At 42.4% G+C, this 26,607-nt stretch overlaps 1 protein-coding gene across 1 annotated transcript in view; it reads right to left on the minus strand.

Annotated features, from left to right (window-relative positions):
* Positions 1 to 2,575: 2,575 nt before the first annotated feature.
* Positions 2,576 to 26,607, minus strand: part of ITPRID1 (ITPR interacting domain containing 1) — a 78,453-nt gene continuing 54,421 nt past the window's right edge. The window contains exons 10-14 of the mRNA XM_040644550.1: positions 13,075 to 13,157; positions 11,384 to 12,682; positions 4,239 to 4,366; positions 3,350 to 3,461; positions 2,576 to 2,896 (exon numbers count right to left, since the gene is read on the minus strand). Of these exons, the coding sequence (XP_040500484.1) occupies positions 2,576 to 2,896; positions 3,350 to 3,461; positions 4,239 to 4,366; positions 11,384 to 12,682; positions 13,075 to 13,157 (1,943 nt within the window). The remainder of the gene's footprint in view (positions 2,897 to 3,349; positions 3,462 to 4,238; positions 4,367 to 11,383; positions 12,683 to 13,074; positions 13,158 to 26,607) is intronic.

Here is a 26,607-nt window from a genome sequence, read left to right on the forward strand (position 1 = left end):
GTAGTGTTGGCAATCAGGTCATCATGCGCTGAAGACAGCAAAGGTTCTGGGTGGGATGGGCATCTTGGTTCCCCTTTTGTGCTCTTTGTTGGAGAGTTTGGAGAATAAACAAGGAAATGCCATGAGATGTTTAGTGATCCTTGGGGAGTCCATATGCTACCCTTCAACTGAAGGCAATATGTCTCCTTTTCCTCCTTCATCATATCTGAAGTCATCTGCAGAAACCATGGCAAACTTTTTCAAAGTCTACATTGGAGAAATGGAGGTAAACAAGGGAGCCTGGAGTCTGACCCAGGGAGAGTAAAAAGTTGAAAAAGTTTAGAAAGGGAAGCAATTTGGGGGTACAAATGCAATATATCAGGAGCCAAGTTGGGGCTGGAAGCTGAACCATGATGCAGGAGCCAAAAGAGGGATGTGGTCAAGGGAAATGAGGCAGCAGGAGATAAGGAGAGGGGCATAATAATTGCAGGGCACAGAGGCTGTTTGGTGAAAGCCTGCTCTGGGAACGATGATCCTGTGACTTCTCTCTAATTCTCTGGATAGCCTAACAGGACTCCCCAGCTACTCACCCTAGGCCAGGATAATATGACCCAAGTGATGCCCAAGGGAGACCACTTTGGCAGAGGCCAGTACAGCTCAGAGGGAAGGAAGCTAGAGGCAGTCAGGAGGCCCTTCAGTTGGCTCTTCACCAAGTAATAGGTTCTGAAGGGACTTCTGGGAATGACATTGTGGCAGTACCCTCGGCAGTGATGTGATAACTGATTCTGAGGGAAGAGGATGAGGGAGGATGAGGAGGCCATGTGAATTTGTGGTTCTGAGTTTACACAACAAGGAGAATGACAACGTCATGGACAGAAAGTATCAGGAAGATGAACTGATTCAGGGAAATGACAGGATCAGTGTTAGATGCTGAGTGAGACATACAGGCAAGTCTTCCAGGGGAAAATATGTTATAGAGAGTAGAGAATGCTGGGCAGGAATTCTGGAGAGGGCAGGAACTAGAGACGGAGGTGCCTGGAGACTGCATATATTGGGAAAGTTGGTGTGGAGAGAGAAAAAGAAGAGAATTAAGGATGGAGGGGGGACGTTCACACTCTGAGAAAGTGCTCAACAGAGGAAACTGGGATGGTCCAGAGGGTAGGAGGGTTCCATTGAAGCCAGAGGGTTTCCAAAAAGCAAGGAGGATGAAGCATGAGATGGGCTAGGAGGTCCATTCTGGCAGTGGCTAGTTTCAAAAGAAATAGCTTCTTAGTTTCCTTGCTAGGAAGTGACCTCCACTGGCCCATCGCCTACACATTATAACTTCCCTCAAGGGATTACTTTTTCCATGAAGTTCTTCTGACCAGTCCATTCTTCATTCACTCCCCATTCCTTAGAATTCCTCCAGTACTTCAAGACTGCCAGTGCATCCTGCATTTCAGTGGGTTGGGGGGCTCCCAAGCCTCCCCAGCTGCATGGAAGCAACATGACATTTTGCTTCTCACTGCAGGGATTACACCACCAGCCTCGTCCCCGGGAGCGCTGCCTAGTGCAAGTCCCCAAGGGCATGTTCCCCACAGGCAGTCAGAGTGATTTTTAAATGTAAACCAGACTATATGACAATCCTGCTTAAAGCCTGTAATGGCTTCCACATGGAAGAAGGATCGTGGCTCTCAGACTCCGGCATACAGTCGGCCCCTGGACTTCCTCTCCCTCCACACTCCCGTCACTTGTGCTCAGCAACTCTGGCTGATTCTGTCTCAGGGCTTTTAAACTTTCCATTCCTTCTGCTTTAAAGGTCTCCAGACTTCACATGACTTCCTCTTCCTCCCCATTCAGGTCTTAGCCAAATAGCCTCCTTTCAGCAAGGCCTTGCCTGTCACCCTCAGGAATGCTGTACACTTTTCTTCCCACCACCCCCTACAGTGTTCCCACACTGTCTTCTCCATGGCATTTATCGGTATTGAAATGATCTTGTTGGTTGTTCTTATTTTCTTCGCTCTCCATCGAACTCCTTACGAGTCGAATGTCTGCCTTGCTCACAGCTGTCTCTAGCATTCAAGGGTCTCCTGGCACCTGGTAGGGGCTTTATCAATGCTTCCAGGGGCCAACTGCCTCAGGCTGTTGGACAGTCTGATCCTTCTGGGGTCTGGATTTTCTTTCCCTCTTCTGATGTCACTTTCTCAGTCAGGCCCTCCTGACATCTTGATCTCAATCAGACTCCCTGCTATGTTCTCTTTAAAAAAATGCTGTGATTTCCTTCAAAGCTCTTCCACAGTTTTCAAGTCCATACTTCTTTATGTGCCCATCTTCTATCTCCCCCAGTAGACTACGTTTGCAGGGCAAAGACTGTCTATCATTTATACCTAGAGAGAGAGACATCGATCTTGGCCACCATGTATTCCGTGTGCCAAGCACATAGTGGGTGCTCACTTATTCTGTACTGAATAAATATTGACACATTGAGTTTCTCTTGGGTTGAACCACAGAGCAGAATACTTTAAAAAACAGCTGAAGAAGGGTTGATAGACACTTTTGGGGGCAGTTTAGATTTCCTTGTCTAGCTAGAATGTGCTTACACCTGGTAGGAAGTTCTTCAAAACCACTCTGACCTAGAAGTTCGGTTTGTACACTTTTCTCCAATAGGACAATTTGACAAAGGGGCTGGGCCTGACCCTACCTCAGCTGGAGGAGACATCCTGGTGCCGCTCTCCAAGGTGGGTGGAGAAAAGGCAGCCAAATGGGTCACCCTTGAGCTGGGAGCCTGCTGGCCATCGTGGGGAGGGAAGGCAGCCTGGGGGGCCATGGCTGGGTGGATTTTAGCACTTGAAGTCTGGCCACTCTTTTCTTCTGTCCAGTTCCAGTCATGCAGGTTTGGATAGTGTTCTGGTTGTTCCTCTGTGAGACGTTCAAGCTGCTAAAAAAGAAAATAAGAACAAAAGAGTGGGCAACTTACCGTATTTGCACCAAATAGCTCAGCCAGACTTGTGGGAAAGGTCCTCCTGGGTGAGGAATTTTCTAGAGTGGGCTCTGTGAGCTAGCAGCTCATTCTGGCAGTGACTAGGCCATACTAGCTCAACAGTTGTGTTTCTTATTCTCATTGGGAAAATGGCTAATAATACTTGTCGCTTATTTACAGGGCAGGAGGAAAGATTGGCTTAGGAATTAGACGACCTGAGTTCTAATCCTGAATTGCCATCACCTAGCCACGTGGCCTTGAGCAAAGGCTTCACTTTATTTATACTTAATATGGAGGTGTTGGCACATAATCCTAGAATCTGAAATGATTGCACAATCAGGTTTCTGATTACATGCATCCCTCCGACGGTCCGCAGGATGGAGTCAAGCCACACACCCCACCGCCCCGTACCGGTAGAATCTCGTCTTTGATTTGCTGAGCCCGGTCTCCTAATTGAAACTCCAGCTCCTCCACCTGCTGCCGCAGGGCCCAGCGGAGAGTCTGCAGCTGGTCGGCCTCCTCCCTGCAGGTGCAGAATAGAAATCAACCACATTTCCCATCACCTCCAAGCGCAGTCCTCCATCGACCCTCTCAAAATGTAGGTCACTCCGCTGACATTTCTTACAAGGGACTGTCACCTTCTTTATTTGTATCAGTTGCAGACATGGTATATCACCAGGGCAGGTGTTCTTACTTTTTTAAACAACTCTATTGCAGAATAATTTGCATACCACAGAGTTTTAACAGTACAATGCATTTTGTATTTTAACAGTGCAGTGCAATGATTTTTAGTAAACTGGCCAAGCTGCATCACTCACCACCAGTCAGTTTGGGATCACTTCCATCTGCCCAATAAAAACTCTTGTGCCGCTTTACAGTTAATCCCTATTCCCACTCCTCAGGCCCAAGCAACAGCTAATCTACTTTTGGGACATATGCTTTTCATCTATGTGAAAATAATGCAGATTTTCAAAACTCTACTCACCCCCAACACTAACATTTGCATAAGCCCCATTCACATCAATGGACGATATCCTGCTGGCTATCCCCTTCTTCCCAGCTGACTGCCCATCTTCTGACCTCAAATAGCCTTGGTCTTAAAGAGTAAGTGTTGCTATCTAGCAAATAGCTCTCACAAGACTCCCACTGAGAAAGCAAGAACAAGAACAGCAAAGCAAAGGAAAAGGGCTCGTTTCTCATTAGTCCTGCTCCCTGGTGCTCATCTGTCCTGCCCTGATTACCTTTCCTTGCTGCAGGTGTGTGGGCTCTACTTACTTTTATGACTCTCTTTGATAATTACCTTTCCTCCTCTGACATGTCCCTGCAAAAGAGTGCCTGCTGTCCTGTAAGGTGCTGTTCAATTTCCTGTAAATGCTCCCGGAAACTCTGGCACACCGTCTTCATCGTTTCCATCTCGTGGACTGTGCACTGAGAACAATGAGAAAGAGCTAAAAAGGGAGTCCTTTCTGATTCACCGCAAGAGTTCACCATGGTGGAGCCTGCCTTCCCCCTGAGGCTCCCTTGTCTGCAATGAAGCCCTGTGGCTAATGTGTGGGGAAGAGTAGAGGGAAAGCCCTGCCTTTGGCTTCTCCAGGTGAGAGGAGGCAATACTTGCTGGGACGGAAGGGCAGCAGCTGGTTGTTGATTGGCTCTTGGAGACATTATGTCCCAGAGACAGGACGGCTGTCTGAAGAGCTAGGTGATGTAGGGGTACAAGGACGCAGAGTAAGGAGAGCAGGGGGGAGTGGGTCAGAGTGAGGGCTTGTGCTTAGGTAAGTTGAGTCCTGTTAAATCTTGTTTAACTCAGGTGTTGAATACTGCCTCACTCTGAATTTCAGTAACGTTGAACACATCTGTCCCGATGGTATGTGTTTGATTAGAGAAGGTCTGCTTAGGATATATTTTTTTATCAGTCTTAGCCCTGCTTAACCACAACCCCTGATGGTGAAATCTGCAGGATCAGCTCCATGTAGCTAACCTCATCCAGACTAAGGCAGACATCAGCTAGGCATCCACTCTTCGGGAATTGGAATCTAGAATGGAACTCTATTTTCCACATCCTGCTCCTTATTGTTCCTGATGTGAATTATTCTTTAAATCTTACTTTCTTTCTGTGACTGTGCTTCTGCCTTCGTTTCCTAATTTATATATCTTCCTGCAGCCGCCAAGTCCAGGTCATTTGTTGGGAACCTGATGATACACTGAGTTCTTACTAGCTCTCCCCTTGTTTTCCAGCCCAGGTTGGATCATGCTTTGAATAGATGCATGAGGGCACCTGGGTGGCTCAGTTGGTTAAGCATCTGCCTTCGGCTCAGGTCATGATCTCAGGGCCCTGAGATCAAGTCCCGCATGGGCCTCCCTGTTCCACAGGGAGTCTGTTTCTCCCTCTGCCCCTGCCACCACTCGTTCTTTCTCTCTCTCTCAAATAAGTAAAATCTTTTAAAAAAATGAATAGACGCGTGATCCAGAACCCGGCATCTCTACCCATCTAACTCTAAGTGACCTTAATGCTTGTTAGACCCTAATGCTTTCTCTACCGGGCACCTGCCTCCCAGAGTAGCATGGCAGAGGCCGCTAACTGCCCGCTTGCTGTCTTTTCCCCTTTATTCACATGAACAGACTTCTAATATCTTAGGGCAACAATGTATCTAACAAATGACATTTCCCAGCATCCCTTGCAGTAGGATGGCAATGAGATGACAGTACAGAGCATGGAGTGGGGCTTCTGGAAGGCTCTTTAAAGGAAACTGATTTTCATGGCAGCCTTCTTTCAACATTCTCTTCTTCCTTACATGGAGACCAGTCTTACCGCTGTGTTAATTCCTCTTAGTCCTGTTTTTAGGAAGTCCCAGGTTTCTTACTCTTCTCCCCAAAACCCCATGGCCAAGATCCTGGCAGCTTCATGGCTACTTTTTTTTGGAATTGTCATAATGGAAATCCTTTCCTACAAGTGATGTTTTTATATTGAAAACTCCTCATCATTTTGCTCTGAGTTGGTTTGATTCTGTCCCCTAATTTTTATATATGAATAACGTATTTTACCTGGAAAAACTTTCTAATTCCTTTTTCTTCAGTGTGAGTGCATTTGCACCAGTTAGAGGAGTGTTTGAAGTGTTATTGATGTTGGCAAGCGTGCTTGAAAGGTGACTGCAATTAATGGCTCTTGAAACCAGAAAAGATCTTAGAGACCATGAAGGGCTCTTTTTATAGAGAAGTGTTCTGACACAGAACGGCAAACTGACTTGTCCAAGGTCAAAAGGGGCAGATTTCAAGCCTGATTTATTTCTTTTCTTCTCAAGATCTAACTGAGTCACAGCAGTGTGGCTGGACACGGGGCTATTTGTCCCTTAGGGCTGAGCTAGTTGAATGGTCCTAGTGGATTCCTACAGGCTGACCAAGTTCTAGGGATGGTTAGGCCAGGGGCATGGAAATATGGTGCTCAAGTAGGCTGAGCATTAGAAACATTAAAGTTCACGCTTCATCTAGTTATTTTTGGGTAGCCCTTTGTGATTGGAAGGCACAGGGGGCTGGGATTTAGGAGTGTAACTGATGGCTGTTTGGTCCCGGAGAAGGGAGTAAGGTGGAAGATTCCGAAACACTGCCATCTTCTGGTCATTTGGAAGTACTAAAACTACTTTTCAGCTCTAGAACAGGTATAGAAGTAGTTTTCAGAAAAAAGGGAAATCTTAGGCAAAAAAAAAAGAGAGAGAGAGAGAGGCTGTTTTGAACTCTTTCTTCCAATGCAAGTGCTGGGTTATAACCCAAAGTCAATTCAAGGTCTACTCGACTGACCCAAACCCATTAAAACAAACTTTAACTTCAATAGTAAGAGCACCACCACCAGAAAACATTGAAACTTCACTTTTGAATTGGCTTATCATACTTTTTAAGCTGTGTATACTTCTTTTTATTTAAACCTAAATCATGAACATTATAGAAGAATTTTCTAATATCCAAAGATCTAATTTCAGATGATCTCACTTTCTTTTCTGGAAAGATTTTTTAAAATTACTAAATTATTATGCAGATTTCACATATAACATAAGAATTAATCATATCAACAAACCATGGTGACCCATAAGACCGCAAAAATGACATTTACCAATTAGTCAAGTGAGTCTCTGCACTGTTACATACTGCTCTGGAAGGGGAGGAGGTGGAGATGTTATTCTGAGTCTTTTTCCTAAAATCCGCTTGGACCTTCCATTGACAGGTAATAGATAGTATCTATTCCTGCTTATAATCTTCATTTGGTCCAAGATTCATTTTCCAGATTTTTTTTTATAAATAATTTCTGTAACCCTAGTTAGTCCCTAGCATCTGATTTAGAGACATTTTTCTCCAGAATATTTTTCAGCCCTTACAAACCCAGGCTCACTCACCATAGATGTCCGTTCTCTCCGTTCCTGAGTTTGTTCTTTGGCTTAAGTAGCCTGCTCTTGTGGGTGAATGCAATCCCCCGTTTACACTTGCTTTTCTGCAAGTCTGTGTGCCTGTGTGCATACCTGCCCACGGGTTATAATAAAGCACATGTAAAACACTGTTTTCTTTGAGTGTATGTTTGTGGTTCCTTGACTCTAAACAAGGAGAAATGCATCGTCATCCATAAAGCCTGAGATAGTATGCATTTCAGGGTGTATAATGTCAGATCAATTTGATGTAAAAATACCATTTTTTGGTATAATTGTGAATTCTAGGAGGAGAGCAGGCTAAGGCAATACGACACTAAGTTTTAGAAGACATGAGATGGTGGCATGCGCACTCATTTAAACTCCTATTCATTTGAAAGCTACAATAAGTCTGAAGATGGCTGTTGTAACGGGACACAAATCCCCTACACGTTCGGCAGAAATGCTGATGTCTCATAGTGTCAAAGCAAGAAAAAGATCTATTTTCAGTTGTATGATCTCCGCACATAGCTGGGGCTGGTTGGGCCCAAGCTCCTCTCTTGACACCAGCTAGGAGAAATGGGGAGAGCTCTGCTCTGCACGCAACGTCACTCACCCCTGGCACTGGCCCAGGTTTAATCTTTGGTCCCAGTTCTTATCGGTGTCCTTCTGCCTAGCTCCCAGAACCAGTCCTTACTCTGTACCTGGCTCTGAGTTTCCCCAGGGCCATCTCTCAGAAGCTGTAGTCCTCTGCCTGCTGCTGGGCTCCCAGGGGCGGCACGCCCTCCTGCTCCTGCAGTTTCCAGAACCATGCTCCTACAAATTCATGAGGACATCCCCAAATACCTTATAAACCCTTGATGTCTTATTAAATCTTTCATATTAATGGTTTTACTGGGCTGTACTAACTGGTCAGCCATGATCTCTGGATGCTGTGGTTTGCCTGATGGGCTGGACTACTTCCTGGCCCCTGTAGTCAGGCCCACCCTTTGAATAATTGAGCCCCTCCAGACCTTGGTGGCCCTTCTGTCTGCACTGATTTGTCATAATCGCCTCAACCATGCTAAATACCCTCATCAGGTAGGATGACTTTTCTGCTTCTGCCACGGGAGGCTGAATTACCCTTTTTTCTTTTTTCATTTGTGGCCATATAACTGAATAAATGATAGGCTGACTGAGTATGAGCTATTGCCATAAATTGATTATTATATTAATAAATGAAATGATAGTGCTTCCCAAAGACAATTTGATGATAGACGTCTAGCTTCTTAGTCTGTGGATACATGTTTGTTATTTCTCTCTCTCTTTTTTTATATGTATAGAGAGAGTGAGAGAGCAAGAGCATGAGTGGAGGATGGGGTGGGGTGGGGAAGGGAGGGGCAGAGAGAGAGGGAAAGAGAGATCTGCATGCAGGCTCCGAGCGCAGAGCCCCACACAGCGCTCAATCTCACGTCCCTGAGATCATGACCTGAGTTGGGAAATCAAGAGGCTGACACTTAACTGACTGAGCCACCCAGGCACCCTTATTTCTCTTTTTAACCCAATCAGTAAATGATTTATATTGTTTTTAAGAGTTGTGATGTGAACAGAGACTAGATAGTATCTTATTATGGAAAAAATATCTGCAACATTAACATTGAAAGATTGACATTGGGTATGTCTTAAGAGACCATTTCTTCTAGAGGTTTTAGCACAATTTTGATTTTTGAATACTTTATTATTTTTAATAAAACTAAATATAAAACAAAGTATGGTTTAATTAATAAAACTAATATAAAACTAAATATGGTTTAATTTACATATCCTTGTAGAACTTATCTTAAAAATGTAAATTAGAAAAAATCTTTCAAGTTATTTTAGATCAACAACCCAGTTTTCATCATGGAAACTGGGGTACCTAATTGTAGGATTTAATATTTTTTTCTCTCTACAGCTCCTTAAAATGTTACCTTCTCCAGCCATCTTTCATTCCTAACATTTTCCTGTATTAACTATGTAGCCAACTAAATGTTTACTTCCTTAAAGCAGAGTTTTTCAACCCTGACATTGTTGTTATTCTGGGCGAGATAATTCTTTGCTGGGCCGGGGGCTGTCCTGAGTATCGTAGGATGTTTAGTGGCATCCCTGACCTCTACCCACTAATAACAGTAATGCCTACCCAAGACATGACAACCAAAAATGTCTCCAAACATTGCAAAATGTTACCAGGGATGGGGACAAATTATCCCCGGTTGAAACCCACCACCTTATAGCATTTTGGGGGGGGGGGGGAACGGGTAGAGACAGAAGGAGAGAGAATCTTAAGCTGGCTCCATGCCCAGCACGTGGGGCTCGATCTCACAACCCTGAGACCTGAGCTAATATCAAGAGTTGGACGCTTAACTGACTGAGCCACCCAGGTGCCCCCAAACCCACCACCTTACAGCATTTAAAATCCTTAATAAATATTGATGACGATAATGGTGATGGCTCCTAATATGCTGTAGGCTTCGAACCTGGGTCTTTTGATAGTCCGATGAACCCCAGCCTTTGTTCTTGACTCCCATGAAACTTTTGGGTAATATTATACGCAGAATTAAGCTCAATGACTTCTTTTACTAGTTCAACCCTTTTAATGACCCACTTAAAAATATTCCAAATGCCTGAAGCCTTGCAATTTGAAAAATGATGTAGTAAATTACTTATCTTTCATTGATTCTCTGTGTTTATATAACATTTATGCAGATTTCTAGATGTTGAAGGGCTATGTAGTAATTTGCCTTATCTTTTACATAATCACTTTCTCATGTTGCTATTACACTTCTATAGATTTAGATATTTTAAAGTTAGACACATCATTGCCTAGAGTGTATTGTCCAAGAATTTGGTGTCAGCTAGATCTGAATTGAATCTGGACTACCACTTATTAGTGGGGAAATTGGAAACTTATATTTTCTTGGTTCTAGGTTCCTCATTTGTAAAAGAGGGAGGACTCGGCATATATATGAGGGACTCAGGATTTATGGCATGGGTGAAAATGAGGGTTACTCAACATATGGTAAATAAAGTGATTAGCATAGGCACTCAATAAATATTTGTGGAATTAAAAGAATGGGAAGGTAACCTGTCAGGCATCAAACAGTATGTGCTTAATAAATTACAGTTGCCCTCCACTCTCCTTTGAACAGCTGTAGCCCTATGTTATCTGTGCCACCTTTCTGTTTTCTCACTTTCAACACAGGTGGTTTCATGTGTGATACTCTTAATTTTTTTAATCAATGGCTAACCTTGACAGCCTTAAGAATCATTTCTCGCCTTAAGAATCACTGAAGAGGGGACACTGGAAGGACTCAATAAATGCTTATTGATTTATCAGGGGCTGAACAGGTTAGGGGTCATTCAATTTTCAGTAAACTCAATGTCCACTTTTTAAATAAACTCAGCCAAGTTGGAGCAGGAGTCCCTCTATAGGACATAGAGCTTCTAGAGAAGATCTAGATTCAAGAGCTGAACAATAATAAAATAGTGATGAGAATTAATAAGAAGAATAGGAGCCACTCAATTAGCATTTTCTAGGGCTTTCCGTGGGCTGGGCACTGTGCTGAGTGTCTGAGCATGCTGAGTGCTTTACAAGCTTTCTCTCACTTAATCCTAAAATAATCTTGTGTCCGTGGCATGAATAGTCTCCCTATTTTACAAAGCAGGAACTAGACTCCGAGAGATGTAATGGCTTGTGCAAGATCATTCAGCTAAATGAATTTAAGACAGAGAATTGTTCAGTTAGACTGAATCGGAGACGAGGTATAGATGCGTTAATGTTTATAACCTTACACGTGAATTTATTGTTCTATATCCCTCTGTCAAATGGGGATTAATAATGAAATTTGCCGCCTTACTTCAGAAGGTGATTGGACGTATCAGATAAGAAGAAACTTGCTATAAAGCACTCTACAGATATCACTCATGAATTGAGATGTAAAGGTATGCCCTGAGAGCTCGCGTTCAGGAGGCCTGAACATGATCCCTGAGGCGACGTTTCTCCCTCTGCCTTCCCGTCTTTGCAAAGATGAATACTTACAGAACACAGCTCCTTCACTGTAGTGTCCTGAAGGACGTTCAAAGTCTTCATGAGCTGGGCTTCCAGATGACTGTGTGAGCATGAGTGGTGCCTACAGGCCGAGGGCCCAGGGCCAGGGCTCTGCCTCTCCGAATGGCAGTGGGGATGACAGCAGACACAACAGCGGGTGGGTACAGCGTGGCAGCTGCCCGCTGGGCAGATACGAGGGAAGCCTGTGTCTAGAGAGACGGATTTGGTGAGGCGCCGGGCCTCGCTACGTGGAGCTGAGCAGCAATGCCAGGGCCTAGGCTCACATATGTTGGTCTGAACAGAAACATCGCGGCACTGTCTTGATTTTGTCTCCAGTCCTCGTTCTGTTGTGGGAGCAGGGTCACACATAGTGCATTCTAAAGTTGTTCCTTTAGCATAAGTCCCCAAAGCCACAGCATTCTGAGCTGCCGATGCCAGATTGGAGGACATCTGGATTGTCACAGACTTGGAACCAACAGTGTTTGAGTCAGCATTTGGAGGAAGCTTTCCCATCTCAGATTCTGCGCTGTGTGGTATTTGACCCAAAGCACTACATGCCGGCTTTGCTTGGGGAGTATCTCCAGCCAGTTTATCTAGGTAGGGAAAAAACTTTTCCGATGTTTGAGTAAGGTCAACTGGACAGGACATGACATCACTGGGCTTGGGGACATGCTGTGGTGGGTTTTCTCCCGTCAGTAAGGTATCGTTGGGGTCAGTATAGGCTTTGCTGCTTTCTGCTCCTCTTGGGGTCTCAGAGTCTATGTGAAGGAGCTTGTCGTGAGCAGGATCAACTCCAGCTGATCTTTGGGATTTGCAGTGGTGGCTTTGCACGTGCGTTTCCCCAGCTCCATCAAGCTTCAGAAACCCATCCTTCATGCCTGAGAGGTGGGGCACCATAAACCCTAGAGGACAGTCACATCTGGAGCTAAGTGTGCCCACCATGGCCTCATCTTCAGTTTGGGGCACAGGCAGGTGCTGCCTCGGATGGCTGTCTTTCCTTGGGTGTTCTCCCCCTCTGGTGGTCTCATCAAGGGCCGTATCTGGGGTCAACGGCTCTGGTGGCTTCTCCATATCCTCAAAAGGAGACTCTTTCTTCACCGTAGATGTTGAGGCCTTTTCCTCCACGACACTCCAGTCTTGATTTGAAAAGGCTGTTCTCACCAGACTCTTGGAATCAGACTCACCTGACTCTTGCTGGCAGTCCTGGGGTGGCACTAAGAACTGGCTCTGATCCCTTGGCTTTCCACATCCACTTTCAGCAGGACTCTGGCTGCTTGGCAAGGAAGGCATCTGTGTGAGAAACTGGGATAAAGGCAAAGGGGTCAGGAGGGTGGGGGAGGCGCTAGGTTTAAGAAGTGTGTGTGTCTGTGTCTTATCATTCCCATTGATCTAGGAGTCTGGAGAGAAGGGTCACAGACTCAGGTTTACATTAGTGTACTACTTTAACTAAGCCCTTTCATCTATGAGTCTCAGCTTCCCTGTTTGGTAAAATCAAAAGAAAATACAAAGGAAAGGAACACTAAGCCTTCTGGCACCTTAGTGGGACTCCAGTCCCCCCTCCCTTGGGTGCCTGTGGTGCGTATCTTCGAAGGGCTGGTTGTCCTTTCCAAATGCGGTAGTGTGGTGTGCTTTCTATTTATCTCTGCTTTTACTCCTGTTCCAACCCTCCAGTGGCCCTCTACCTGCAGGGGCAGTGGTTCCAGTGGGTCATCCAGGAACCCGCTGCTGTCAGACTGGCAGCTGTTTTCTCTGTTCACTGTGGCCCCTGTGGAAAGAAGTCAAGAGGCCTGGGGTCAGTGAAGGGAAATTGGCTGTCAGGAGGACTGAGATCAAGCCCTCTCTGTGCCTACAGGCCGCAGATTCTCAATAAATGTCCACTGCATGGAGACAGACATGAGCGGGGGGATTCCAAGGACTGATTTTCTCGACTGTCAGAGGGTCAATCTAAAATTGTGTCACTGGTTTCTTGATACAAGGAGTAAAACATGAAATAAAGGAGAAAGGACGACCATCTCTTAAGACTAAAGAGACAATGATTGTGGATGCATCTTTAATAAGGGGAAGAAAATCCAGAAGGAAATGCATAACTTTTAAATGCCATGCTGACCAAACAATAAAAAACAAATGTATATATCTGTGTATATATATTCTGCATGGACTGAATATTATGTTCCCCCTAAATCATGGGAGGCTTCTGGAAGTGACAGAGCTCTGTTCCCATTAATGGGATTAGTACCTTATAAAATACTTTATAAAAAAGACCCCAGAGAGGAGAGCTCCCTTGCCTCTTCTACCATGTAAGAGCACAGTGAGAAGATGACCATCTGTGGACCAGGAAGTGAGTTCTTACCAGACACAGGAACTGTCAGCACCTTGACCTTGAACTTCTATCCTCCAGAACGGTGAGAAATAAATTTCTATTGTTTATAAGCCACCCAGTCTGTGGTATTCTGTAATAGCAGCCCTAACTGCCCAAGACATATATATTCTTTTTTTTAAACTAAATTTTGGATAAGAACTTTGCTAGCTTCATGTGGACTCTCTATGACCACAAGTTCATGCTCATGTTTTAGACTGCTTCTCTTGTCACTGCAAAAGGCTTGAAGGGGCAGAGAAAGAACAATGTTAAGTGAGGGCCGGTAACAACTCTGTAAATATGAGCATCTGGAAATTCTCAATCTATCTAAACTTTTACCGTAGATATGTTGTATTAGCAGGGGTGGGGATATGGGTGTCTACTGGAGGATGAACTTGCTAAATAGAGATTTAATTGTAAGATTTTTTTCTAAGATTTTTTCTACAAGAAGCAGAAAGAGGAGCCTTGGGGGCACCTGGGTGCCTCAGTCGGTTAAGCATCTGCCTTTGGCTCAGGTCATGATCCTGGAGTCCTGGGATTGAGTCCTGCATTGGGCTCCCTGCTCAGCGGGGAGTCTGCTTCTCCCTCTCCCTCTGGCTGCAGCTTCCCCTGCTTGTGTTCTCTCCCTCTCTCTCAGTGTCAAATAAAAATCAGAGGATATAAGTTTTAAATAGCTGAGTCCTAGAGACATGGAAGAAATTTGAGAAAACAATATCTTTGATCTTGCTGTTACCTCTCTTATTGTATAGTTAAGGGTAAAATATGGAAAATATTGACTGGTCATAGACTTAAGGAAGTCTTCTGCTTCTGGCAAACTGAAGTAATAGGAACTAGATTTTCTTCCCACCTGGAACAACTGAAAAACGACAAAGTATGTGAAAAAATGATTTCAAGAATATGGGCATCCAGTAATTAAAAATGGCTGTCCATGTGAGGCAGGAACAAATCATGTGAGCCCTACAATCATCCAACTTCCAGCCTTGAGATAGTTTACAGGCTGTGGTGAAGGCAGGGAGGGTGGACCCAGGCAGAACCTGGCAGACTTCCTGAGTTGAAGAGACGAAATTGAGAGTCTGGAATGACTGAGCCAGCTAGAGGTTGCAGGGAAGAGTGGGACGGAGGAGAGATCTTCACAAAGAGAACTCATAGAAACCCTCCTGAGTATTTAGCTGAGGGTGGATCTGCTCGTGTGTGTGAGGAAACACCAGAGACTGGGGAAAGAATCACTGGAAAGGCTTAGAGGACACAGTGCCTGCAGTCCCAGGCTGGGAATAGTGCATGCTTCCATCAGTCAGATTCTAAACCCTCACAATTTACAGAGCACTGGTGAGACTCAGAGGGTCTTGCTTCAGGAGTGAGGAATAATTAGGCCTAGAATGAGCATTTTCCCCACACCACAAATCTTAAAAGAGAGATCTGAAAGGGTTAAACTCTTTCCAAGTCACACAACTGTGTCCCAGATCTAAGCTCAAGCATATTTATAGAAATAAAGTAATATCTGGCATGCACAAGGTAAAAGCTTCAATATCTGGCATCTAACAAAAAATACCAGGCATGTAAAGAAGCAGAAAAATTTCCATAGTGAGGAAAGAAAACCAATCAACTGAAATGAACCTAGAACTGACAGAGACGTTAGAATTAGCAAGCAAGGACATTAAAACGCTTACTATGACACAGTCCATATGTTTAAGAAGCTAGAAGAAAGATTAACTATGTTATAAGGGGAGACTGCTAGATATTAAAAAATACCCAAATTGCAATTCTAGAGATGAAAACTCAATGTCTCAGGTAAAATTTATACTGGATGGAATTAATAACATTTTAGAAACTGCAGAAGAAAAAATAATGAAGTTGAAGACATAGCAGTAGAAATCATCCCAAATAAAAAACAGAGATTAAAGAAAAAAATTTAAAAAATCAAAAGAACATCAGTGAACTGTGAGACAAACCAAGTACCTGAACATATAGGCCACTGGACTATCCCAAAGGGGAGTGGAAACACTGGAAGAAATGTTTCAAAGAAAAGTTTGTTTCAAGATGTTCGACAAATAATGAATCAAGGAGCACTACATCAAAAACTAAGGATGCACTGTATGGTGACGTAACATAAGAAAGAATTTAAAACACAACAGCCACAACAAGATGTTCGACAAACTGCAAACACAAGAAATATGAAGAAAACGACACCAAGGCACATCAGAATGAAATTGGCCAACACCAATGACAAAGAGAAACACCTTAAAATCAGCCAGAGACAAAAAAACATATTATTCACAAGGGAAACAAAGACAAGGAAAGCAGTGAGTTTCTCGCTGGAAATGATCCAATCGAGAAGACAGTAGAGTGACATCTTTAAAGTACTGAAAGAAAAAAAAAAGTGTGGGTAAGTTTGTGGGTTTTTTTGTTTTTGTTTTTTAATATTTACTTAAGAGAGCACACAAGGGGTAAGGGCAGAGAGAGAGAGAGAAACAATGTCCAGCAGGCTCCCCACCGAGTGCAGGGCCCGATGCAGTGCTCGATCCCAGTACACTGAGATCTCAACCTGAGCCAAAATCAAGAGTTGGATGCTTAACTGACTGAGCCACCCAGGCGCCCTGAGTGTGGGTATGTTTTAAAGATTTTTTTTTAATTCTCTAAATCTTTTAGAATAACAACAGACCATTTAAACAAAAAATAATAACAGTGTAGTGTGAGGTTTATAACAAAGACTTAGAAGCGTAAAAGCAAAAACCAAAAACCAAAAAATCACCTGTTATAAAATTAAGTAGTTTGTGTGGAAGGAACTCCCTGTGAGGTTTTCCTTTAACTGTGATGTACAATCTTCATAGAGACTTTAGCCTGGATAATAGAATGCTTGTTTACTTGTTGTCAAAGGAAATAGTGTACACACACTATATATTTATTATAGGAAGTTTACTTGTGTGATATTTACACAATATGGTATAATATTTGAGACTCCACTGCTCTTGTTATAATGAGCTCAACCAATATTAAAACTTTTGGCTTAGAGTTAGAAAAAAATCACCTATTTTTCTCCTTATACCAACTATGGGTATGAAATCAGTGATGATTATGGCAGAAAACTTTCAAATGCTCTATGCAGAATACAAAATGTTTTTCTGGTAATATACAAAGGACCCTGGCCAGTTTGGCTGGAGCCCCTCCACTGAATAGCCCTACAGAGTGGGGTGAGGGACCCATTCTCAAGAGTTTTCCACACAAGTCTCCCATCCCAGTTTACATGCTTCAGGACCCACGGCCCCTTTTCTCCTTAGCCCCCAGAGCCATTTTGCAGTAGACAGACCACGGGACAGGAGCGAGCAAGGTGGGACTGACTTTACCCCTCACTCTCCATCTCCATACCATGAAAACGTTAGGGGGCCCAGAGATACTCAGCAGCAGGGTTGAAACTTGCTGAAGGATGGACAAAACAGCTTTGGAACCTCTTCTTCTTTCTATATGTTTTGGTGCAAGATTTGCACCATAAGCCATGATGGACTCCCTTAAACTTTCTAGACGATCCCTAAGCTATTACTATTCTTGAGTATAAGCTTCATATAAATGGTTGCTCTTCCCCTTCTTACAGCCCTAAGATGAAATTATACATTCGAGCACCAGAACAAAACTCTATGTCAGAGTTCATTCCTCCATATGCTGGTTGGTCCATATCAATCTGGTCCAAATGAAAATAAACAACCACCAAAGTAAAGAGTCCCTAAAAGATAGAGTGATTTCCTCTAAGAAGGACATGTTTAAATTATAACTGTTACCATCAGTTAATTGCACTAGTGTAAAGCACAATGAACAAAAACAAAAAACAAAAATAACCTCTGATAAACTCATTTACGTGAATTTGTGAAACAACCAGATTTTGAGACCCTTTCTTTGACGGTCAAATGGTGGAATTTGGGCATAGTTCTTTCAGGACTAGAGGCGTATTTATCTTGCAGTTCAGAAGTCAAACACGTGCATCTGAATCACTTAGAGAGAGTTACCAAGCAAAGTGTGGGCCAAGTTACAGATGGTTTAGTTTCTTCGGAGAACTAAAAATCTTTCCCCGCCTATAGATCACCTTTTCAGCAACTAGATGATAGACATCTCGAAACTGGGGTTTGCACATTCTAAATATTCTCTTAAGGTTGTAGCAATGAAATGATACAAAGGATGAGACGCTTCCTCACCCAGGATGGCTACACTAGATGATTAAACAAACAGACAAACGCAAATGTCATTGTTTTCACGCCCACGACCTCACACCTCACACCTAATAGGTAACCCATCTAATACGTAACACGTGACTCAAGGGAAGACAGTATGGCATCCAGCAGGAGTAACGCAAGTAGTACCAGCACCCACCAGCCAACACAGCCCAGTTCCTGAAACTATCTAGGCCAAGACTGGGAGAATTTTAGAAGCCTTATCAATGGGATTTTCCACAGGCTCTTAATATGCCCAAGGAGCTACAGCTCTGCCTTACTTCACTAGATTAGGGCCTTGACTTCCCACCTTACCTCTACCTACCAGTCCTTTTCTCCTAGCTAGATCTTTTTTTTTTTTTTAAAGATTTTATTTATTTATTCAACAGAGATAGAGACAGCCAGCGAGAGAGGGAACACAAGCAGGAGGAGTGGGAGAGGAAGAAGCAGGCTCATAGCAGAGGAGCCTGATGTGGGGCTCGATCCCATAACGCCGGGATCATGCCCTGAGCTGAAGGCAGACGCTTAACCGCTGTGCCACCCAGGCGCCCCTCTCCTAGCTAGATCTAATTATTCAAACTCTCCACTACTAGAGGGATCCTGTTCCAAACCACCACCAACCCCCTAATGGGTTTGTCATGCCCCTTTAGACTGCTGGCTCCCTTACTCTGCCAATCTCATAGTTCCAGGGCGGCCAACTTCTCTACAATGTATGCTACTGAGATCCACGTAGGACCCTTAACTGAGTCATTTAGAAAATCCAGAACCAGATCTACTTGCTTCGGAGTCTGACTCTTCTGTTTCCTAGTGGTGTGATCTTGGGGATGGCACTTAACGTTCGCTGAGTGTTTCCTCATGGGGAAAAGAATAAATGAGGTAATGATGGGTTACTTGAGCGGTTGCAATGAGGATACTATCTAATAATATATACTGGATATATGAAGACTCTAAGCACATGTAAAAGATGATCGAATTACATATGTAAATTTTTGCTGCAGAACATCCTCTTAATGTTATCAATTAGAACTCAATCACTATTAATATTGTTAAATAGCATTCATGTGTACCATTATTAATATTACTATTTGTTAAAAATTACCTTTTTCAGCACAGGCCTGTCTTCACAGAGGCAGACTTTACCCTCCCAGTTAGGTGGACCCTGCCCGGGCAGGACTGCTTCCCTGTCTACGAAGTTTGAAACATTTCTGCCTGCGAGGAGGCAGATGCCTCGGGCACTTTGTCCCAATAATCAGCAGGTGGCAGCATTACACCAACCACAGAACCAAGGAGCCAGGGCCCTGCCGGAGTCCCTGGAATGGCTAGAAGTCCCAAGAAGAGTCCACCCCAAGGGCTGCTTTCCTGAGCTGAGTTGATAATTAAAGATGTTTGAATCAGAAGTAGAGAGTTTTACTCTTAGTGTAGTCTGAGTTCCTAGAGGCTCAGGAAAAAGAACCTTTATGGAATTGAAGCATAAATGAGGGAGGGAGAGAAGGAAAAGGAGTCTGGGGGTGTCCTGTCCACAGCAGTCGTGTAGAGCAAAAGGGATATTTCAGCCTTAGCCCGAGGCTCACCATCTACGCTGATCTAGTCTACTTCACTCATTTCTTTGCCATGGTCCCCTCTATTCTGTCCCCAAGGGGCAGAAAATTCTGTGACAGTTCTGGTGAAATTGAGTCACAGAAACAAATTACCTTGGAACTGGAGTGGACATTATAGACTATGCAAACTCAAATGGGGCAGGTGGCATAGGCTTGTGAAAATAGGGACAGTGTGGATTGTCTGGACTCCAGAGGGTGTGTTCCCCTGAAGGCATTTTAAAAATTAATTTTAAATGTTTGGTAGAACAAACAGAAGTTCTCTGTGGGCCACAGTCTCTCCTCCAGATTGAAAGGACGGTGCCACCTATCATGCAGTGCAAAGAATCCCTTCCAGAACATTCCTTACAGATGGCCATCTAGCTAGGGCTAACACATTTGTGGTAACAGAGACCTACTTCTATCTGGTCAGAGCATATCACACCTTTTACAATATGCTTCTTTATATTGAGCTGAATCGACATTTGCATTTTCCATTCGTTGGTCATAGTTTCATCTAGGGAGTAATACAGAACATGTTTAACCCCTCTTCCTCAAGATAGCTCTCTTGTACTCTCCAGGCCTTTCCTCCTGAGCTTAAATCTCCCCAGATCTTTTAAATCAGCCCTCACAGGGCAGTTTTCAAGGTATTGTGTCTTGGACTTTTCAGTTAAGTACTTACCTAGTCATGTTTGCTATAAAACCCAGCACTCAGAACTAGATTCGGTAGTTGTGATAGGGTCTGACCAACACGTAGCAGAGGACTGCCCTTTACCGACTTCTGAATCTTTCACTTACACTCACAGCCCGGGATTAGTCCAGTCAGAAGTGGAGTTCCCAGTGTTGGGTTATATGCTGAGATTGGTCTCTATTTTGTTTTCTTCTGAAATTTGATCTAGCTAATTTAGGACCACATTTCTATCCTGTCAAGACGATCTTGATCTTCATTCTGAAATCTGTTGGTGTCTGTCATCTGTGGCTTTGCAGCCCCTTCTTGCTGTGGGCCAAGCTGCTGCTGATATTCTGAAGAGAATAGGCCACGTCACAGAGCCGGGGGCTCTCTACCGCAAACCTCCATTTTACCGTTTTACACATTTCACAAATGTTACTGGGCCCCTGCGGGGTCCTACACTGTTCTAGAAACTGCAGCACAATGTCAACAAAGATACCCACTCTCACAGAGCTTATATTTATCTTGACTCTGATCCGAGAACTGAAGAATGGCTGAGAACATTCGTGACTGTGGCAAATATTCCTGAAGCAATTTAATTCTTCCTTCTATGCCAAGCATGCTTGGGCGGAAGAGTTCCGATGCTACAAAGATTTCTACGTAAGGTTTTTATAATTTCTATAAGTGCCCTGCTGACATTTTTGTTTCAATCTCTTTCTTATTACCTGGGAATTCTTCCTCCCCCCCCCTTTTTTTTACCTCTCTTCCCCCCTTCTTTCCCTTTCCTTCTTCCTTCTTTTCTTTCTCCCTCTATTTATTGCTCCAAGTTCAGCAGTCTGTCCTCTCTGCTTTAGTGTGACTAACCTTCCTTCATCATTACAAAAGAGAAGAAAAAGAAGGAGAAGGAGGAGGAGAAGAGGAAGAAGAAGAAGGAGGGGCTGCTTCTTTTGGCTTAATACTATTAGTTGTTTCTCAGGATCGTGTAGTATGTGGTGGTGAAGATAATTTGGAAAAGGAAAAAAATTTATTTTCCTCATTTCATGTGACAGTATTTTAAAAACTATTTACTGGTGCTTGGGTGGCTCAGTTGGTTAAGCGTCTGCCTTCGGCTCAGGTTATGATCCCAGGGCCCTGGGATTGAGTCCTGCATTGGGCTGCCTGCTTAGTGGGGAGTCTGCTTCTCCCTCTGCACCGCCCCCCTGATGCTTGCTCGCTCTCTCTCTCAAAACAAAATCTTAAGAAAAAAATAAAAATCACTTATCGTCTAAGGATGCAGGAAAATTACTATACTATGTCTATATGTCTTTCAATCCAGCACAGTTTCTTTGTACACATGTATATGTGTATATTTTGTAAAATAAAAATCATAACACACACAATTTATAATTTGCTTCTTTTGCATATATATGTGAGTTTTTCTTTATCAAAACTTCTTTATAATGTGTGTGTGTGCACACGTGTGTGCTCACAAGTCTGTGCATTTCTGTTTCAGACTATGGTGTCGTGACTGGACCGCTGTGTAGAATGTAACTGGATGGGTTTCTGTCTTTGTTTCTATGTCCTTAAGCAGCATGGAAAGCTGATGTAGTATAATTTCCCTGAACTTGTAAAAGAGCTCAGTGTTAAAAACTACTGATCATGGTATATCTTAAAAGATGAAATTCTTTGACAATTTTTCATTTTGGTAATAGTGACTGATATTTCAGGATTCCTACTTCTTGGATTAATGGTATTTCTTACTTTTTCTTATTTCTTTTCTAATGTCATCAGTCAAATAATTTGTTTATTTTCATTCTAGAGTCTCTAAAAAGAGAAAAGACTATGTCTATGCCTCTTAAGGTAGCTTTGGCCTTATTTCATAAATTTTTGTATGGTCCCCCCTTTTTAAAAAATTCCATTCTATCTAATGCTAATGCTGTCATTCCTGTTTCCCTTTTCTTTTTCTTTTTGCATTGGCATACTTTTTTTTTTTAAGATTTTATTCATTTATGTGACAGAGAGACAGCCAGCGAGAGAGAGAACACAAGCAGGGGGAGTGCGAGAGGAAGAAGCAGGCTCCCAGCAGAGGAGCCCGATGTGGGACTCGATCCCGGAATGCCGGGATCACGCCCTGAGCCGAAGGCAGACGCTTAACGACTGCGCTACCCAGGTGCCCCGTGCATTGGCATACTTTTTAAAATATATGTCTGGCCCATTCATTTTTCTTTTAGCTTTTCTGTGATTCCTTATTTTAAATGTGGTTAACATTTTTAAAAAATTTATTTATTTTATTCTCTATTTTTTAAGTAGACTCCATATCCAGTGTGGGGGCCAGTGGGGCTTAAACTCAGCACTCTGAGATTAAGACCTGAACTGAGATCAAGAGTTGGACATTCAACCGACTGAGCCACCCAGGCTCCCTGTAAATGCGGACAACATTTTTAAATGACCTTTGAGTCTTTTCCTTTGGTAGATGTATTTGTTCCATCTATAACTATTTTCATAAAATATGCATTGGGGCTTATTGCTTGTAATTTTATGTTTTCTATTTCTATAACTGGGATTAATGTTGCTAATCTCTGGCACACTTGATACAAGTCTGAAAATAAGCATCACTAATAGTCCATAACAGTCTTTTCTGCTGAGCTGGAATCCAGCCTCAGAATATTTATCAGTTCGACATTACCAATGGCTAATATAAATCAATGAAAATTGGGACACAAGTTATAATCTGTATTTGTTATCTTACTGTTGTATTAATAAACTCCAAACTTCACATTTAAGTAGACCCAATTTTGAACTGCACCATAAACAGCTATCTCAGAGAGTTAAATGAGGATTAAAGGAGATAATATAAAACATTTAGCGTAGTCCCTTATATTCTGAATATTCAGAATGTGGCTATTTGGTCTCTATATTTGGTAGTATTATTAACATAATTGATTTTTCATGTTCATTCTTTTGCTGTGTGGACTATATTTTCATTGATTGCTTTTCCCCTCTGGTAATTCACAAGGCATGTAGAGTGTTTTTAAATTTAATTGGTGATAACTTAAAAAATCCAAACATTTCAAACTGCAATTATCAACATCAAGAATTAAGCAGTATCTATTGACTCCCCAGTTAATCAGTATTTGCTGACAATTTTATTTCCTTCTACATTCTGCTTTCTCTGATATGATCTAGGATTTTAGATCCAGGATATTGTTGTTGAATTCTTTTTTTTTCCATGTTTCTTCTCTTCTAAGAATTTTCATGGTATTTGCATTATGTCTATATAATTTATAATTCCTGGTGCTTTGCTTATCTGAAATGATGCTTCACTGAAAATATGACAACTCAAAAGGATATAAGAATTCTTGAGCTACAAAATTTCCACTTTAAAATGTGCCTCCACTATCTCCTGGCATCTAATAAGAGGATGTTTGTTGAGAGGTAAGTGAGCATGAAGACCCCTCTCTATTGATCCCACAGTCTGACCGTGGTATTTTTAAATGCATAATTCACACTGCTTCCTTTGGTATCTTTTCCATACCATTTTCTTAAAAATCGTCATATCAACAAATTACCTTAACAATTGTTGAAAAGGACACTTTAGAGTAATACAGTCACAGGAGTGACTTGTGATGTTTCTCTCTGCTCCCTCCTCCCCCACAAGCTCTGTTCCTACCCATAGGAGAAAAGAAGCCAGTGTGCCTGGAGCTAAGTGGCATAAAGTACTTAGGGGTTTGGTCACGTAGTATTTTGGAATGAAATAAGTTAGAAATCTAAGTCAATTAAATATTTCTAAAGCAGAACATTTCTATGAATCTATCAAGATTGTATTGTTTCAATATACATATCTTCTTTGTCTACATAGATCCTTATTTATTAGACGTTCTTGAGTCAAAAAAGGAGGGGCACAGATCCAGTTTTTAAAAGCCAACCTGCATTCACTGCCCTGGAAGAATGTAATGACAAGTTTAAATTTAGATCCAGTGCTTATCCTAGATTTGAAAATAGAAAATTATAGGTTTCCAGGGTGAAATGAACAATGTCTCCATCACCATTTGAAACAATGGGTGGATTGCAAATTTTATAATACTAATTTCTTTGGAGGTTTTAATTTCTGTACTGATTTGACTACCACAGGTCTAGAGACAACCAATCCCAATGTTTTTTTGTATTTCTTTTTCTCCTCCTAAAGCAGTCTAGGAACAAACATTATTGTTGCTTGAGTTAACCAGCTGATATGCAGATGATTATGTCAAATCCTCAGAAAGTGGGAGGAAGTAGTCCCTGTATGTGGTAGCCTACTTCATCAAAAGTAATAATCCAGGATTAAACAAGGGAAAATGTGTTTTTTTTTTTTTTTCTGGATTCACCAAGCTGGAGAAGTAAGATTTTCTTCAAGAATCCAGTTTATGATTTTCATCTAGTTGCAGTCTAGGGGACAGATGTGGGACTCATGGCTGCATCAGGGGCAAAGGGGAACTTTCAGGGAAGCCAGTTGTGTGCTGGTTGCTCTCATTTGCCCTTCCGTACCTCCACTGCCTTGCTCTGGTCATTCTGTGTCCCAGCTGTGCTCCAAGCCTGCACTTGTGTTCAGTCCATGGGAGGGGCCAGTAGAAGTAGAAGGTTGAAGGGCAGGAGAAAGAACATGGCGTATTTATTCACCCACCTCCTTCCAGGTGTTTTTTGAAAATGGCTGCATTCCTTTACAGTAAGAGCCTTGGTGAGGTGTTCTCTTCTCACAGGCTTCCACTTTCACCTGGCTCAAGTAGCATGATTCTTTCCCTCTGTCTTTTCAGACATGGCCTTCTACTCTTGCTAGCTTTGGGGTGCTTCCCCATCTTTTCTTGGTCCCTTGAATCAAGCCCACCACCAGTAAATAGTTTCTTTTCAAACTCTTTTCAGTCAAACCCTTTGAATATACTTTCTCTTTCCTGCCTGAGTGATAGACCCAATACAATCAACCAGACAACTAAAAATACCTTGCCGTGATTAGTTTTGACCGAGTATTGTATCCTTTCCTTTTAATTCTGATTAATCTGCTTTTTTATAAAAACAAGGTTTAGGTTTTTAGGTACCTCAACTCACTCAAGTTTGGAGAAAAGATGGACAGAGAATTGGGCATCGTCCTCCATAGCTGTCATATTTACCCACTCTCATCTCTTTGTCCTGTTTATGCTGATGATTCTTTAAAGTATATCGTATATTTCATGTCAGCTTTTTCTTTTCTTTTCTGTTTTGCACTACTAATGTTCTTTTTTACTGCTCCCAAGTCACTTTAAATTCTGATAAAATTATTTTACATATATGCTCATTCATTTAACAACAACCATTTACTGATTGGCTACTCTGTGCCAGACACTGTATGAACAGTGAAGAGAATTGAAAGATGCAGGCCACCCTTTGACAGATGCAGGCCACCCTTTGACGAGCTTGTCTAGTGAACAAGCCACAGATTAAGGATTGAGTAGATGCTAAACAAAAGAACTAAGACTGCCTTTTTATTTAATTCGATAGTAATGAAAAATATCCCAGGACATCTTTCCCAACATATGTTTTTTAAAAGCACACAATTGACCAGGTATGCCTCCTAAGCAATAAAAATCATCTTAAAACTGATAATTAGCTATCTTCTAGAAGAAGCTTGCTCTATTTATTCATTCATTCCCCAAATATTTATCTATTGAGTGCATACTGTGCGTTAGACAACGTGCTAGATTCAGGGGATATATGGTGAACAGAACCATGCCTCTCCTTTCCAGAAGTTCACCGTCTAATGTTCTGAGAATGAATTTTGAAGATGTCAGTGGCCCTTACAAAGAATAAGCTGCCTTATAACAAGAGTTTGGGGGCACATTTAAAACTAAGTCCTTTAATCTGGGGCCCCAACAGCTCTGGCTTCTCCGGTAGAGCATGGTTTCACTGACACGAGAAAACTCTTTGGATTCAAATGCTAAAAATATTCAGAAGAGAAATCCTGAGTAACTACTACAGGAGGGCATTCAAAGTAAGCTGTTGTATCCATCTTTGTGTTATTCATGATAGCAAAGGGAAGCATGGTAACAAAGGAAAAGGACAACCACAGATCTGTAAATCATAAAATAGGAACAAAAAATATATTAGGAAAACTTATTTCTACCTAGTAGCACCAGTTTAGTGAGGGCAATTCAAAATGTTATTAATGGCAGTTCTCAGAGCATAAGGTTATCACCCAAACTTAAAGTATAATTGTGGTTGTAAGGTCGCCTATTTCAAATTGACCTTTCAAAAGGAGTCATGCAGTTGGTCTAATTTCAAACAAGCAATTTTTATATCTTTAGTCACACAAAATATCCTCCATTGCTTTATGAGATGCTGCGATTCTTTTTCCTGGACTCTGCTCATACGAAAGGAAAATCAGAAGATGCATTCACAGTAACAGATTTGGAGGCTGAATTCTTTTTTTTTTC

This window comes from Ursus maritimus, unplaced genomic scaffold (genome assembly GCF_017311325.1).
Source record: "Ursus maritimus isolate PB19 unplaced genomic scaffold, ASM1731132v1 scaffold_3, whole genome shotgun sequence".
Lineage (NCBI taxonomy): Eukaryota > Metazoa > Chordata > Mammalia > Carnivora > Ursidae > Ursus > Ursus maritimus.